We start from the raw sequence: 14,859 nt of genomic DNA on the forward strand, positions 1-14,859 counted from the left end.
TGGGGGATACTGTGTGTGTTAATGTGACTGCCTGGTTTATATAATTGCCCTTCAAATGTTATAGTAAATGAGGCCATAAGAATCATCCTATAAGCCTTCTCCCAGCATAAACATTACATAAGAACATAAGAGTAGCCATACAGGGTCAGTCCAATGGTCCATCTAGCCCAGTATCCTGTTTTCCAAACAGTGGCCAAACCAGGTCACAAGTACCTGGCAGAAACCCAAATCATGGCAATACTCAATTCTACAAATCCCAGAGTAAGCAGTTGCTTCCCATGTCTGTCTCAATAGCAGACTATGGACTTTTCCTCCAGGAACTTATCCAAACCTTTTTTAAACCCAGATACGCTAACCGCTGTTACCACATCCTCCAGCAAAGAGTTCCAGAGTTTAACTATTTGTTGAGTGAAAAAATATTTCCTCATATTTGTTTGAAAAGTATTTCCATGTAACTTCCTCGAGTGTCCCCTAGTCTTTGTGCTTTTGGAACGAGTACAAAATCAATTTACTTCTACTCGTTCTGCACCACTCAGGATTTTGTAGACCTCAATCATATATCTCCCCTCATCTGTCTCTTTTCTAAGCTGAAGAGCCCTAACCTCTTTAGCCTTTTCTTATATGAGAGGAGTTCCATCTCCTTTATCATTTTGGTCACTCTTCTTTGAACCTTTTCTAATTCCGCTATATCTTTTTTGAGATACAGCGACCAGAACTGAATGCAATACTTAAGGTGCGGACGCACCATGGAGCAATACAAAGGCATTATAGTATTTTCAGTCTTATTCTCCATCCCTTTCCTAATAATATCTAGCATCCTGTTTGGGGCTCTTTTACTGCAGCAAAAAATGGCTTACCGAAGGGCATTTAGAGGCATCTCATAGTAATTTGGGGATGTGTGTGTGTGCTATTCATGTGCTGGGGGTGAGTCTGGAGCAGACAGTGAGTATATTCTGCACTAATTGATTAGCATATGGGCATTAGCGCTGGTTTTGCACATTAGTCCCTTCCACCTACAAAATAGGTGGTGGTAGGGGTTCACGTGCTAATGGCAAAATTAGTATGTGGCCATTATTATAATAAAGGGAAATCAGCCATTTTACCCCAATGGTAAAAATGGCCTTAGCATGCGGGAATGACCCTCGTAAGGGTGTGCTAAAACCACACTCTACCGCTGTGTGATAAAGGGGCCTCACTGTATTTTTATTAAAACGACAATCTTTATGTCTCTCTTTGTATCTGTGAGTGAATGAAAAAGGAGATGATAGTGGCTGTATAGAAGAAGGGGAAGCCTTTATTTCATATTTTCAAATAGTTATTATTTTATTATTTCTTTTCAGTACAGTTCTCATGTTTTTCATCTGTCTCCTTAGTAAGAGCTTGAAAAATATATCATCCCTGTTCATCCATTTGTTTATGCACATTCCTTGGGATTCTATATAGCGTGCCTAGAGATCCGCGCCGAAGACCAAGCAGATTCTATAACAATGCACATAACTTAACAAGCTAATGAGCAGTAATTGGCACTGATTAGAAGTTAGGAACACAATTTGCTAAGTGTATTCTGTAACAAAATGTGCTGAACTTTTAACGCACGCAGGCAAAAAGGGGCACAGTTATGGGTGGGGAAATGGGTGTTCCAAAATTTACACATTTAGTTATAGAATACGGCCCTGTGTGTGTAAATCTGCGTGCCAGGATTTACACCACATTTTTGTTGGTGTAAATGAATGCACGTAGTTTTAGTCGCTGAAATATCAACTAAGCATATTCTATAATCAGCGCCAAAATCTAGGTGCTGATTACAAAATATGCTTTGTCAGCGCTGATTTCAGCGCCAATTCTTTTTTTAGGCGCCATATGTAGAATCTCTCACTTTGTTTCTTATCTGGCCATGTTCAGGTCTTGCTTAAAGACCCAGTTCCGTAAATCTGCTTTGAAATCCAAAATCATTGACTCTTCACGATCTTGAGCATCTCGCATTAAACGTGTTTTCACTGTAATACTTTCGTGACTGCTAGAAATTATTTTCTTGTCTGTGTGTCCCAGTTGGAGCAAGGAATGCCTCTATTTTATGTTGCTGAACAGTGCTGCAGCTGTCTAATTTTGAGTGGAGGAGTAGCCTAGTGGTTAGTGGTTAGTGCAGTGGACTTTGATCCTGGGGAACTCAGTTCAATTCCCACTGCAGCTCCTTGTGACTCTGGGCAAGTCACTTAACCCTCCATTGCTCCTGGTACAAAATAAGTACCTGAATATATGTAAACTGCTTTGAATGTAGTTGCAAAAACCTCAGAAAGGCGGTATAATCAAGTCCCATTTCCCTTTCCCCTAATGTTTAATAGTAGTAGTAAGATCTAGTTGACTATCTTACCTTGCCCAAATCTTGCAGTTCTGTATATTTCTTCAGCACCTTTGTACCCCAGCATCCTACATACAACGTCACCATCTTTCTTGTCCCAACCATCATCACACACTGTCCCCCAGCGTCTGTCATAAAAGACCTCCACCCGGCCCTCATGAGGGCCTGATCCATTTACCAGTCGAACCACACTTTCTTCCAAAGAAGAAGAACCTGGAAGAAGAAATGAACAGTTTAGAGCCTGATTCCCCCGTCAATCAGTCTTACCATACACAGTGCCTTGTAAAAGTTTTCACATCTCTGTACATTTCTCATATTCTACTGTCTTAAATACACCTCAAGATGCAGCAAAGTAGGAGTTTGCTTGAACATACTCTGTACTTTCAATATGAAAGAACAATTGTAGAAATATTAAAAAATAATTACGAAAAAACATGTTTCACACTCCTTAACAATCTGAAACTGGCACCTAAGAAATGCTTCCTTCTTAAAAAGATCAATGAAATTTCTGGGTCATGTAGTAAGACAAATGTGATAACAGTCATTAAGGAGAAGGATTTAATAGGAATGGACACTCCATATTAAGAAAATCCAGTCATTCTTGGAGATGATGATTTATAACCAGGATTACATTGTTCCGCTGTTAAAACACTGTTCAACCTACTGCAGGACAGAAAAGGTGGTAGAAAAGCTCCAAAGCTGAAAGAAACATTTGGGGCCCTGTTTACAAAGGTGCTCTAAAAATTAGCGCATGCTAACCGTATAGACGCCTATAGGAATATTATGGGCATCTACATGGTTACCATGGCTAAAAACTCTAATGCGCCTCTAGCACAGTTTAGTAAACAGGGCTCTCAGAATCTTACCCCAGAAGATTGGAAAACTGAATATGATCAAGCTTTTGAACACCTCAAAACTGCATTATTTAATTCAGTGGTGTTAGTCAGTAAGTCCTTCCTTTTAGCTATGGATGCATCTCTGTGGGGCTTGGCACAATGTTATCTCAAATTCCTATCAGCAGATACAACATGTCTTACTGCATTTGCTAGTACATTTTGGAGTAAGTCCCAAAGAAGTTGTTTAATGGCCAGTTTGTGAGAAATGTGGACGTTGGTTAGAAGAATCTCAGTTTACAGTGTATGATAATGACAATGATAAACTGGTCTTATATCCCGTGAATACCTCACAGTTCAAAGTGGATATCGCAATCACACAAGACACCAGAAAGTCTTCTGGGAATAAGAAACTAAGGGGTCTTTTTACTAAGCTGCGGTAAAAAGTGGCCTGCAGTAGTATGGGTGCATGTTTTTGGCATACCCTGAGCCATTTTTTACGCAGCTGGGGAAAAGGGCTTTTTTCAATGGGGGCAGTAAATGTCCGTGCACTAAAATTAAAAGTAGCGCACGGCTATTTGCTGTCTGAGCCCTTACTGCCACCCACTGACCTAGCAGTAAGGGATCATATGCTGTCAATTTGCTGATTACCGTCGGGAACCCCTCCCATGGTAGAAAATAGAAAAATATTTTCAACCGTGGAAAACAGCATTCACCAACTTTGACATTACTGCCAGGTGGGCCCGCTACTGCCCAGATGGTAGTATTGATTTGGCCCACGCTGCCCTACTGTTGCTTTGTAAAAGGGCCCTTAAGAGATGTTGATTACAGTCAGGAGTTTTTGACACAAGACAGATTTCTGAAACAGGAAAATCTTTTAATCCTTTTCCTAAAAATGAAATACAACTGAGAGGAATGAAAGATGTCAGCAAAATCCTTCCAGTGTCTGGCTGCCTGGAAGGCCAAAGTTAATTCAAATAAACATAATCTATTCTTCCTCTTAAGCAAGGGGAAATGAGACGGCCACATCACCCTTTCTTCTTGACCCCTGGGCAGCAAGGAACTGGAAGTGGTTGTAAAGATAACTTGATGCTAGGCCATGCATAACCTAATTTTTAAGTTGAATCACAACCTGCAGGGTGCAATGTTTGTGTATTTGATAAATGTTTTAAAGTGTGTGTACGCTTAGACTACATGCACACATTTACATCTTTGGAGCAGTGCAATGTGAAAGACTTCATGCACTCTTAGGGATAGTTTGTAGAGCACATAGGTGCTTATGTTGCCATTAGAAAATAGGTGCTTTTTTGACATTTGCTCTGTTCTGAAATGAAATCCCTTCCAAGTGGGTGGTCTACAGGTTACATTGAAGATATTTTCTGTAGCTTGGATTAATTGGTATATCACTGTATTCTTTGAGATCCAGAGAACACAGCCAGTCTCCATTAGTTTAGAAGGGGAGTATAGAGGATAGGGTGATTATTTTGAACTTGTCCTTTGCAGTAAAGAGGTTGAGGTTCCTAAGATTCAAGATGGAGTACAGTCCTCTCAACATTTTTGAGATGAGGAAGTACCTGGGACAGAACCCTTGATTTATCTCTTAGGATGTGAACTGGTTTTTATTGCATTGGATTAAAGATGTATTTGGATCTCACCTTGGAGAAGTTGGGTATGAAACTGCAGTGATTGATCCCAACCGAGCAGTCTTCTTAGAAGAATGGAGAAAAGATGCAAGCAATACTTGACTTGAGCACCCTGGTATGTGCTGTTATTTTCTCCTATTCCGTGAGAAAAAACTGAACCCAACCCCCATCGGGAAGGGCAGGATTCAACGTGGAAAGGCAACCAACAAACGTTTGGTTGCTTCTGTAAAAAAGATGTGCTTTGTTTGGACTGAGCCAGAGACATTTACTTAGGCTGGCTTCTTTCTCTTTGATGGGGGTCAGGATAATCTTGCTGTTGGGCCTGCTCAGTTTGGCTTACAAAGGGCAGGAGTTTTCTTTTCTGAAATGAGAAACTTTTCCTATGTTGTATAGTGTTCATTTGTCTAGATGTGGGATCTGAGACCACAGCAGACAGATGCTAAAGGGTGATGGTCTATAAAGGTATAAAAATTTCAAAAATTCAAAACTGCATAAGCAAATATAAATAAGAAACTCAACATACAATATTTGCTTGAGTGCGTTAGAACAAATTGTTCCACACCAAAAAATATTATATAATTTTTAACAATTGGCCTCATCAACCAAGGGTACCGTTTAAAGTTCGGACACTCCTTGCAATGGCTCTCATCATCGGCCCCACCACCAGCCAAACAAACCACAGAGAAAAACTCTCAAATCTAATTGAGAGAAAAGTCTGTAGTGAAAGGTCAGCAGGGTTTATAAAATATTTTTTAAATTTAGTGCAAAATGTCTAACAAAAAAGTGTTTAAATTCTCCAATCCAAATAGGAGTGATAACAAGTCAAAAAAGATACAAAATTGCATACACCCCGGGGAAGAAGAAGTACTTAGCTTGACTACATCTCTTCTTGTCACATATAAATGTCAAGTGACCTTCAATTCAATTAGTGCCACATGATACGTTGGACCCAATTTTCCTTCCAACTTCATAAACTCAATATTCCTCATTCCTCTAAACCATTTTTTTTACTAGCTGGCTTTTATACCAAAGACTTTTTCTTCATCTTCAGAAACTCCTCAGCCTGATAATGTTTGTGGAGCTGGAGGAGGCACTATATCCTGGCTTTAATGAACATTCATTCATTCTTTTGATTTTATGGTTACCATTGTTTACTGTCCTTCTGTTCCATGTGGGGTAGGCATGGAACATTGGTTCAGCCTGTGCCATGGCTCTGTGGTGAAAATGGCAACAGAACTAGAACTATTGAAAAAGAAAACAGAAGAAAATGATAGCACACAGAAGATTTTCTTTAAAATAAACTTTTTGGGAGAGCTTTGTTTTCATGTTAATTGTGGAGACTGAGAGTCCTGCTACAAGCAGGAAGGGCTGCATATGCTGAAAACTTCACATTCTGAACTCCGGAAGAGCTGTTCTGCCCCAGTTCTATTAGATCACATCACCACTTGTGTGGCAGATTCAACCCTGCTTGTCAATTTTAGTTGAATAAACACACTGAAACTGTACATTCAAATTTTCTCGTTAGAGGAAAAGGTTCCACTGGCCTTTGTGCCAGCATAGTACATATGGGTACAATTAGAAAGACATCATTATCTGTATTGTAGACTTTTTTTTTAACAGGAAACACTATATTTTAAAATCAGTAATGCTCTGGTGAGGAGATGGCTGCGCCCAAAGACCCTGTGAGGGGAGAGTTGGGCTCTGGGGTAGTGGGACTTGTGCTGGGGGAGCAAGGTTTTTGGACAGGGAGGGGGATCCCATGAGGCAGGATATTTGACTTTCTCAGAGGGTGGAGATCAGAAGGGGGCAGATGTAGGGGAGATATGTGACTTGTTGGGGAGGATTGCAAGGGGGAGATTTCAGGAGGGGGGGGATGTGATGTTGGGGGTTAGGAATTCTGCTGTGGCAGTTTTATCTATCCAGTGCAATTTTTCTAGCAAAAAAGGTGCCGGTACTCAAAAGCTAGGCCTCCCTTCAGGGGTGGGGTGATCACTGAGGGACTCACTCCACAATAGCCAGGCCTCCTGCAACCAGTCACAGAACCTATGACAAGGCAGAATTGGTGTGTTGAGCCTGAGTTCTTTCATTAAAACTTGTGGTCCATGGGTCAATTTTAGCAGACACTGGAAAAGGTGCCGGTACTCAGTACCCCCGAGTACCCCCTCAAAAAAAGCCCTGTATCTATCTATCTATCTATCTATCTATCTATCTATCTATCTATCTATCTATCTATCTATCTATCTATCTATCTATCTGTGTTTGTGTGTGTGTGTGTGTATATATATATATATATATATATATATATATACACTAGCCGTTGAGCCCGTTAAAACGGGCTGGTGGGTCGCCGCCCCCTCCCCCGAGTTCGACACCCCCGACGCCCCTCCACCCAGCCCGTCTCTTCGCTATTCAACTTACATCTCCGCAGCAGGCAGAGATGAGCTGAGCTGCCGTCGGCCTTCCTTCTCTGCCTGTGTCCCGCCCTCATGTGACGTACCGTCAGCGAGGGCAGGACACAGGCAGGGAAGGAAGGCCAATGGCAGCTCAGCTGATCTGCCTGCTGCGGAGATGTAAGTTGAATAGCGAAGAGACGACCGGGTGGAGGGGTGGCGGCAGTGGCGACTCCGGGGGGGGGGGGGGGTACCAGTGGCGGCGACCTCGGGGGGGGGGGGGGGGGGTAGCGGTGGCAACCTCGGCGGTTCCCTCCCCTTCGCGCAGTTTCCCTCTCTGTCCCGCTCCCCCCGTCATGACATATTGACGCGGGGGCGGGACAGACAGGGAAGTGTCTACTGCGCATTTGCGAGTGAGTACGGTCACTCGTCGTTTGTATGTTTGATATCTATATATAAATTGGAATGGGCCTTCAACACATTTCAGGTTATGGCAGGCAGCATAAATGTTCCTGTACTATCTTCCACTGCATGTAAAGTGGTACCTGTGTGCTGAGTGTCTGCCATGTGCAGGAAATGCAGGGTACATGCTGGGCATGTCCACTACATTTACCAGATAGGCTTTGCATGTACTGTCTGCTAGTATTTGTACCTAACGCATGGTAATTGCAAAAAAACTTACCTCCAGATTCTACATAGCATGCCTAGAGATCCGCACTGAAATCTAGGCATATTCTATAACAACGCGCGTAAGTTAATTGGCTTAACAAGCTAATCAGAGTTGATAACAGCACTTAACAAGCAATAATGAGCACTAATTGGCAATAATTTGAATTTATACACACAACTCAATAAGCGTATTCTGTAATGAACCGCGTAAATTCTAATGTGCGCAGTTCAAAAGGGGTGTGGCTATGGGCGGGGAAATGAGCATTGCATGGATGTCCCAAACTTTACATGCACAGTTACAGAATATGACCCAGTGCACGTAAATCTACTTGCAGGGATTTAGGCCACATTTTCTTTGGCCTAAATAGATGCGCGTCGCTTTAGGTGCTAGGATTTCCACCTAAGCGTATTCTATATACCGCACCTAAATCTAGGCACTGCTTATAGAATATGCTTAGGTGAAAATCTTTATTGCTTGGATATTTTTAGGTACCATATATAGAATCTGGCCCTTATTGCTGAATGAATATTGCCCTCATATAACAACAAATGACAAATATAATTAACAAATTATTCCGCTAGGAGTATGTAGTTTAACACTCCACAATTAATTTAACACAGTTTGTCAAATTGTTCTATTTGTAACATGTTTGGGGGCCCTTTTATAAAGTGGCATTAAACACTAATGTGTGCTTGCCACATGCTAAAAAGACACTACCTTGGGATGCGCTCAGGTGTTCCATGGTAGTTCTAGCGCAAGGGGCGTGTTTGGGGATGGAGAGTAGGCATGCCCTAGGCTAATCGGGTAGCACGGGTAAATTGCCACGCATTGTCCGATTAGCGCAGGAATCCTTACCGCCTAGTAAATAAGTGGCAGAAAGGGATCACGCACTAATGGCCACATGCTAATTGGGAAATTAGCACATGGCCATTAAGGGGAAAATAAACATTGTGGCCAATTTACTGCTGTGCTAAAAGTGGCCTCAGCACGTGGGAAACCAATTTTTAGTACTGCTTAGTAAAAAGGGTCCCTTAATTTGTTTTCCTGCTGCCCTTTACCTTTTCCAAGTCTCAGATTAAAATTTAAGCTAATATTTATTGGCTCTGTCTTAGTAAAACAAGGAATTCTTTTCTTATAATCTATGTAATTGATGTATTTATGTATGTGTGAAAAAAAAAAATAGAGGCATTAGCCAGACCACAGAACACATTTCAAAGAATTATGCAATAAGTATGTGGTTAACTTTTTTCCAGCGAGATCTTACTGGTATGATTACAACTGCTTAAACAAGAGGAACTATAGCAACAAACCCATTAAAGAGCACACCATGCTTTGTTATTATATTCCGCTTTGGCTGGAGAATGATTTGGAGCAGGGGTGAATAAACGCCGTTGGCACAGGGCTACGTTAGTGGCATTTGCCTGCATCAAAAGCTGGAGACCGTGGTCCCCTTTGAAACACATGTCTAGCTTGGACCACTTGATTACAAAATATTCTGAAAGGAAAGTTAAAAACATCTTAATTTGCAATGATTTAACATCAATACTGAATAGAAATTCAGCTACGAGGTTACTTTTTTTTTTTGACAAACAGCATTTCAGGATGAAATAAAAAGAAAACTTGAGACTTTGCAATGCTGATTGAAAAAAAAAAAAAAGGGTAAACCTTCCTCTGCAGTGTGCTTTCCAGTTTTATTTATTTATGGGGGAAATTATCAACTTGGGCTACCATTAGGAAGGGTTATTTTACCACAACTTATGCTCTTTTATGCAACGAGACTTAGTTACTAATAACCCAGGTGAACAGTAATGTCACCCTCTTAGTTGTTTGAATTTAGCTCACACTTTTTCAGTAGTAGCTCAAGGTAAGACGCATGTGGGTAAGAGGAACCCGAATTACAGCTATGTCATGCAAGGTTCCGCGTTAGGAGTCACAGACCTAGAAAGGGATCTGGGAGTCATCGTTGACAAGACGTTGAAAACTTCTGGTCAGTGTGCTGCGGCGGCCAATAAAGCGCACAGAATGTTGAGTATAATTAGGAAAGGGATGGAAAACAAAGACAAGGATGTTATAATGCTGTTGTATCGCTCCATGGTGCGACTGCACCTTGAATATTGTGTCCAAGTCTGGTCGCTGCATCTCAAAAAAGATATAAAGGAATTGGAGAAGGTGCAGAGAAGGGTGACGAAGATGATAAAAGGGATGGAATGACTTCCCTATGAGGAAAGGCTGAAAAGGATAGGGCTCTTCAGCTTGGAGAAAAGGCGGCTGAGGGGTGATATGATAGAAGTCTACAAAATAATGAGCGGAGTAGAGCGGACAGATGTGAAGCGTTTGTTTACAATTTCAAACAATAATAGAACCAGGGGACACAAGATGAAGCTAGAATATGGTAGATTTAAAACAAATAGGAGAAAGTTTTTCTTTACTCAGCATGTAGTTGGACTCTGGAACTCGTTGCCGGAGAATGTGGTGGCCTTACGGAGTTTAAGGGGGGTTTGGACAGATTCCTGAAGGAAAAGTCCATTGAACATTATTAATATTTTTTTTTTTTGGGGGGGGGGGGGGGGGGGGTTGCCAGGTTCTTGAAGCCTGGATTGGCCGCTGTCGGAGACAGGATGCTGGGCTTGATGGACCCTTGGTCTTTTCCCAGTATGGCGGTGCTTATGTGCTAAGGTGAGTTACTTTTAGGTATAATAGGTAGTTCTCTGTCCTCTGAGGCAGGGGCGTTGCCAGATCTCACAGTGGGAGGGAGCCAGAGCCCGAGGTTGGGGGCACATTTTGAGTGCTGCCCTGCCGCCCCCCCCCAACACCACACCTCGCCTCCTCGCCCCCCCCACCGCCTCGCCCCCCCACTGCCTCGCCCCCTCACAAACAAATACCTTTGCAAAGCCTTCTTCAGCACGGTCTCCGGCCCAGCCGCGTTCGCTGCCTTCCCCCTGCTCTTCTTTCTTCTTGCTCCTCCTGTGCACGCTGACATTGAGGCAATTATCATACACTGTAAACCGAGATTCTTCTAACCAACGTTCACATTTCTCACAAACTGGCCATTTTAAATCGAGAAATTCAAGTCATTGTATTAAACAACTTTTTTGGGACCTACTCAAAAATTTACTAGCAAATGCAGTAGGATATGTTGTATCTGCTGATAGAGGAATTTGAGATAACATTGTGCCAAGCCCCACAGAGATGCATCCATAGCTAAAAGGAAGGACTTACTGAAATCTGAGTGGACTAACACCACTGAATTAAATAATGCAGTTTTGAGGTGTTCAAAAGCTTGATCACATTCAATTTTTCAATCATCTGGAGTAAGATTCTAAGAGCCCTGTTTACTAAGCCGTGCTAGAGGCGCATTAGAGTTTTTAGCCTCGCCCCCCCCCCCACCGCCTAGCCTAACCTGGCCCCCTCACAAATACCTTCGCTGGCGGGGGTCCCCAACCCCCGCCAGCTGAAGCCTTCTTCAGCATGGTCTCCGGCGCAGCTGCGTTCACTGCCTGCCTCCTGATCTTCTTTTTTCTTGCTCCTCCTGTGCACGCTGACCCCCCAGGGACCCGGAAGAAATTTGCATGGGCCTAGGCCCCTATGGCCCCATAAGCTATGCCCCTGCTCTGGGGGCTCACAATCTAAAGGACCCTTTTACTACGCTGCTGTAGGCACTAGCGCACCAAAAAGCACTGCTGTGGGATGCACTGAGGAGTACCGCTGTAGTGTGCCAATCAGCGCATTCTATTTCCGTGCTAAAAGATAGTTTTTATTTTTTGTCACAGGAGGCGTGGCTATGGGCGCAGAGTAGGCATGCCCAGTGCTAATCAGGTAGAGCAGGTACATTGATTAGCGCGGATGTAGTGCCAGAGCCCTTACCGCCTAGTTCACAGGTGGCAATAAGGGCTCCCACAGTAATGTGGCCGTTACAGAAAATTAGACAAAGTGTGGCCATTTTACCGCTGCAACCACTAAAATGGGCTGCAATGTATGGAAAACCCAAATGCTACATACTGCCTGGCCATTTTTGAGAGTGCCTTAATAAAAGGACCCCAAATTTGTATATGAGGCAATGGAAGGACTAATGACTTGCCCAGGGTCACAATGAGCAGCAGTGGAGTTTGAACTGGTTGTCAGCCTGGTGCTCTAACTACTAGGCTACTCCTATTCTGTATTATTTATGTTTTTGTTTATTAGATTTATGCTGGGCATTGAATATCTGGTTTAATTTTATCCGGTTTAAAGTTAACCAGCTACATCGATATTCGAAGATAGCCGGTTAACTTAAAACTGGCTAAAGATACACCAGCTATTTAAGCAGCTGATGTGGCCGCTTACAATAGCTGGATATGAATTGAATATTGAGGGATAGCTGGCTATCCAGCTTATTTTCGAAGTAGAAGGGCGCCCATCTTCCAACAAAAATTGGGAGATGGGTGTCCTTCTCCTAAGGGCGCCCAAATCGGCATAATCGAAAGCCGATTTTGGCCGTCCTCAACTGCTTTCCGCCGTGAGGATGACCAAAGTTCACAGGAGTGTGTCGGCAGTGTACTGAAGGCGGGACGGGGGCAGGGTTAAGAGATGGGCATCCTCGGCTGATAATGGAAAAAAGAAGAGTGTCCCTGCCGAGCACTTGGCCGACTTTACTTAGTCCATTTTTTCTTGCAACCAAGCTTCAAAAACGTTGCCCAAACTGACCAGATGACCACCGGAGGGAATCAGGGATGACCTCCCCTTACTCCCCCAGTGGTCACCAACGCCCTCCCACCCAAAAATAAGAAGCCGTCCGAGCAGCGTGGCCGGCCACAACTGGGAGGGCGGCCAGTGGGGGATGGGTGCCTAAGGCGGGAAAAACCGCCGCACTGGAGGAAAACCCGGGAACTCTCCCGACTCCGAAAAGGCACCCAAAAAAGGCGTCTCTGCCTTTGAACCCCCCGATTCCCCACTAGATGTGCACGCGGTCCGGGGAACATCTTTTTGCACCCTTGCCATCCAATGCCATAGCCACGTGGAGACCGTTCGGGGAACCCCATCCCCGATAGTAAAAGGTAAAATTACCTGCTTCTCGCTCCGAGCTGCAACGATTTGGAGTCCCAGTGAGCAGCTGCAACCAAAGACGTTTTTCTCTCAAAGACGTCTATTTTTCTGTTTTTTTTTTTTTAAACGGAGCCAGCGGGAGGGGGGAGAAAAGGAGGGGCCTGGAACTATCAGGTTTCACATGCTCAAGAAGAGCCCTGAAGCCCAGGTACTCAACAAAACCTAAACAATTAGGCTTGGAGACCTAGCCAGAGCTGCTGCTGTGTGACCACACACCTGCTGAGATAGAGAACATACTGAGGAGTTTCCGGCAGCACATGACCACATATAGGGAGGCAAAAGATTGCTCTCTATCTCCACCTGCTGGTAGATGGACACAAACATTTTTTTCCAGCCTCTATGCCAGCTTCAAATGTCATACCCAGCTCCATCACAGCAGTACGCAGGTCCTTGGAGCAGGCGAACCCAGGCCCATCCCCCCTTTACAGGCCGTCCATATAGATGGGCGCCCTTATAGATGGCCCCCCCGTTCGATTATGCCCCTCCACATCATGCAATATAGCCAGTTTTCTCCTAGGTGCTAACTGGGAACATTCAGCGGGGGATAACCAGCTATTTCCCTCTGAATATCGCTGGATAACTGGTTAAATGCCATTTAATCAGCCAGGTGCCATTCCTGGCCGGTTAAATGGTTTTGAATATTGGGGGGATAATGTCTTTCTGAGATGCCTATTATATCTACCTGTTCATTTAGAGTTATATACTCCAGTTCTCCCATCTCATTTTTTAGGTTTCTAGTATTTGCATATGGACACTTCAAATTGTAATAGTAAGATATTTTAATATATTAGGAAGGTAGTAAGTGATCTGCTCTTAATTTGTTTGGTAACAGAAGTGTTTAATAAGTCTTAAATTGGCTAAAATGGCTCTTTACTTTGAAAGTGTATGTTTGGGTTTGAGCCCCTGAAGAAGTTTTTAGGTGTGTGCCATGTCGAACTACCTCATTCTATGAATGTGGAGGGCAATTCTATAAATGGGTGCTAAGATTTGCACACCTATCCCTGTTCTCTATCTCCACCTGCTGGTAGATGGACACAACCCACCAGTCTATGGATTGATCTGCTTGATGATATGGAATTAGAATTTATGTGCACTGCTCGCTAAGCTTATTCTATAACATAGTATATTCTATTGTGCAAATCCCAAAAGAGGGTGTGGCTATGGGAGGAGCATGGACGGGTCTTGGGTGGTCATAAAATTTATGTGCAGTGATATAGAATAACCCGCTGCATGCCTAAAGTTAGACATGGGCATTTATACCAGGTTTTTCTTGGTGTAATTTACTGTGCCTAAATTCTAGTCACATGGATGGGCTTAGATGTATTTTGTAAACCACGCCTTAGAATATGCCTAAGTGTGTTTTCGATGAGCACCAATTTTGTAGGTGCCATAAAAAGAACTAGGTCCCTAAAGGGCAACTGATTAGAACCTATTCTATAAAAGTCAGTAGTGTCTACTTTCCTTTATAGAATACTAGTGTAACTAGGTATATACATGTGCATATGTTTAGACATGAACAACTGGGCCAGCCTTGATCTGGTATATATGCTTGTACCTGGATTCCAGAGATATATGCTATAGCTATGGGGGGCGCCAGGGGAGCGGCAGCTCCCCCAAATGGAGTTCTGCCAACACCAGCGCCTATTTTTTCTCAACATGTTGCATTGAAAATGTGCACCGGCGTAAGTCCACTCTCATGCCTCTTTCGCTCTCCCTGCGCCGTCAACCTGGCTCCGCTTCTGATATGCATAGCATAATATTTTCAATGTTAAGCAGATAAATGTGTGCCTTATCCACTCTCTGTCCTAACTGCACCCATGTGAACATCTATCTGCAAGCTACATGCTATTGAAGATATGCATGTAGTTACAGAATAGCACAT

General features: G+C 43.3%; 1 protein-coding gene across 2 annotated transcripts in view; it reads right to left on the reverse strand.

Annotated features, from left to right (window-relative positions):
- Positions 1–14,859, reverse strand: part of SCARA5 (scavenger receptor class A member 5) — a 377,960-nt gene that overhangs the window by 19,080 nt on the left and 344,021 nt on the right. For both annotated transcript variants that reach the window (XM_030198673.1, XM_030198672.1), the window contains one exon: positions 2,372–2,572. In XM_030198673.1, the coding sequence (XP_030054533.1) occupies positions 2,372–2,572 (201 nt within the window). The remainder of the gene's footprint in view (positions 1–2,371; positions 2,573–14,859) is intronic.

The sequence above is a fragment of the Microcaecilia unicolor genome, chromosome 3 (assembly GCF_901765095.1).
Source record: "Microcaecilia unicolor chromosome 3, aMicUni1.1, whole genome shotgun sequence".
Classification (NCBI taxonomy): domain Eukaryota; kingdom Metazoa; phylum Chordata; class Amphibia; order Gymnophiona; family Siphonopidae; genus Microcaecilia; species Microcaecilia unicolor.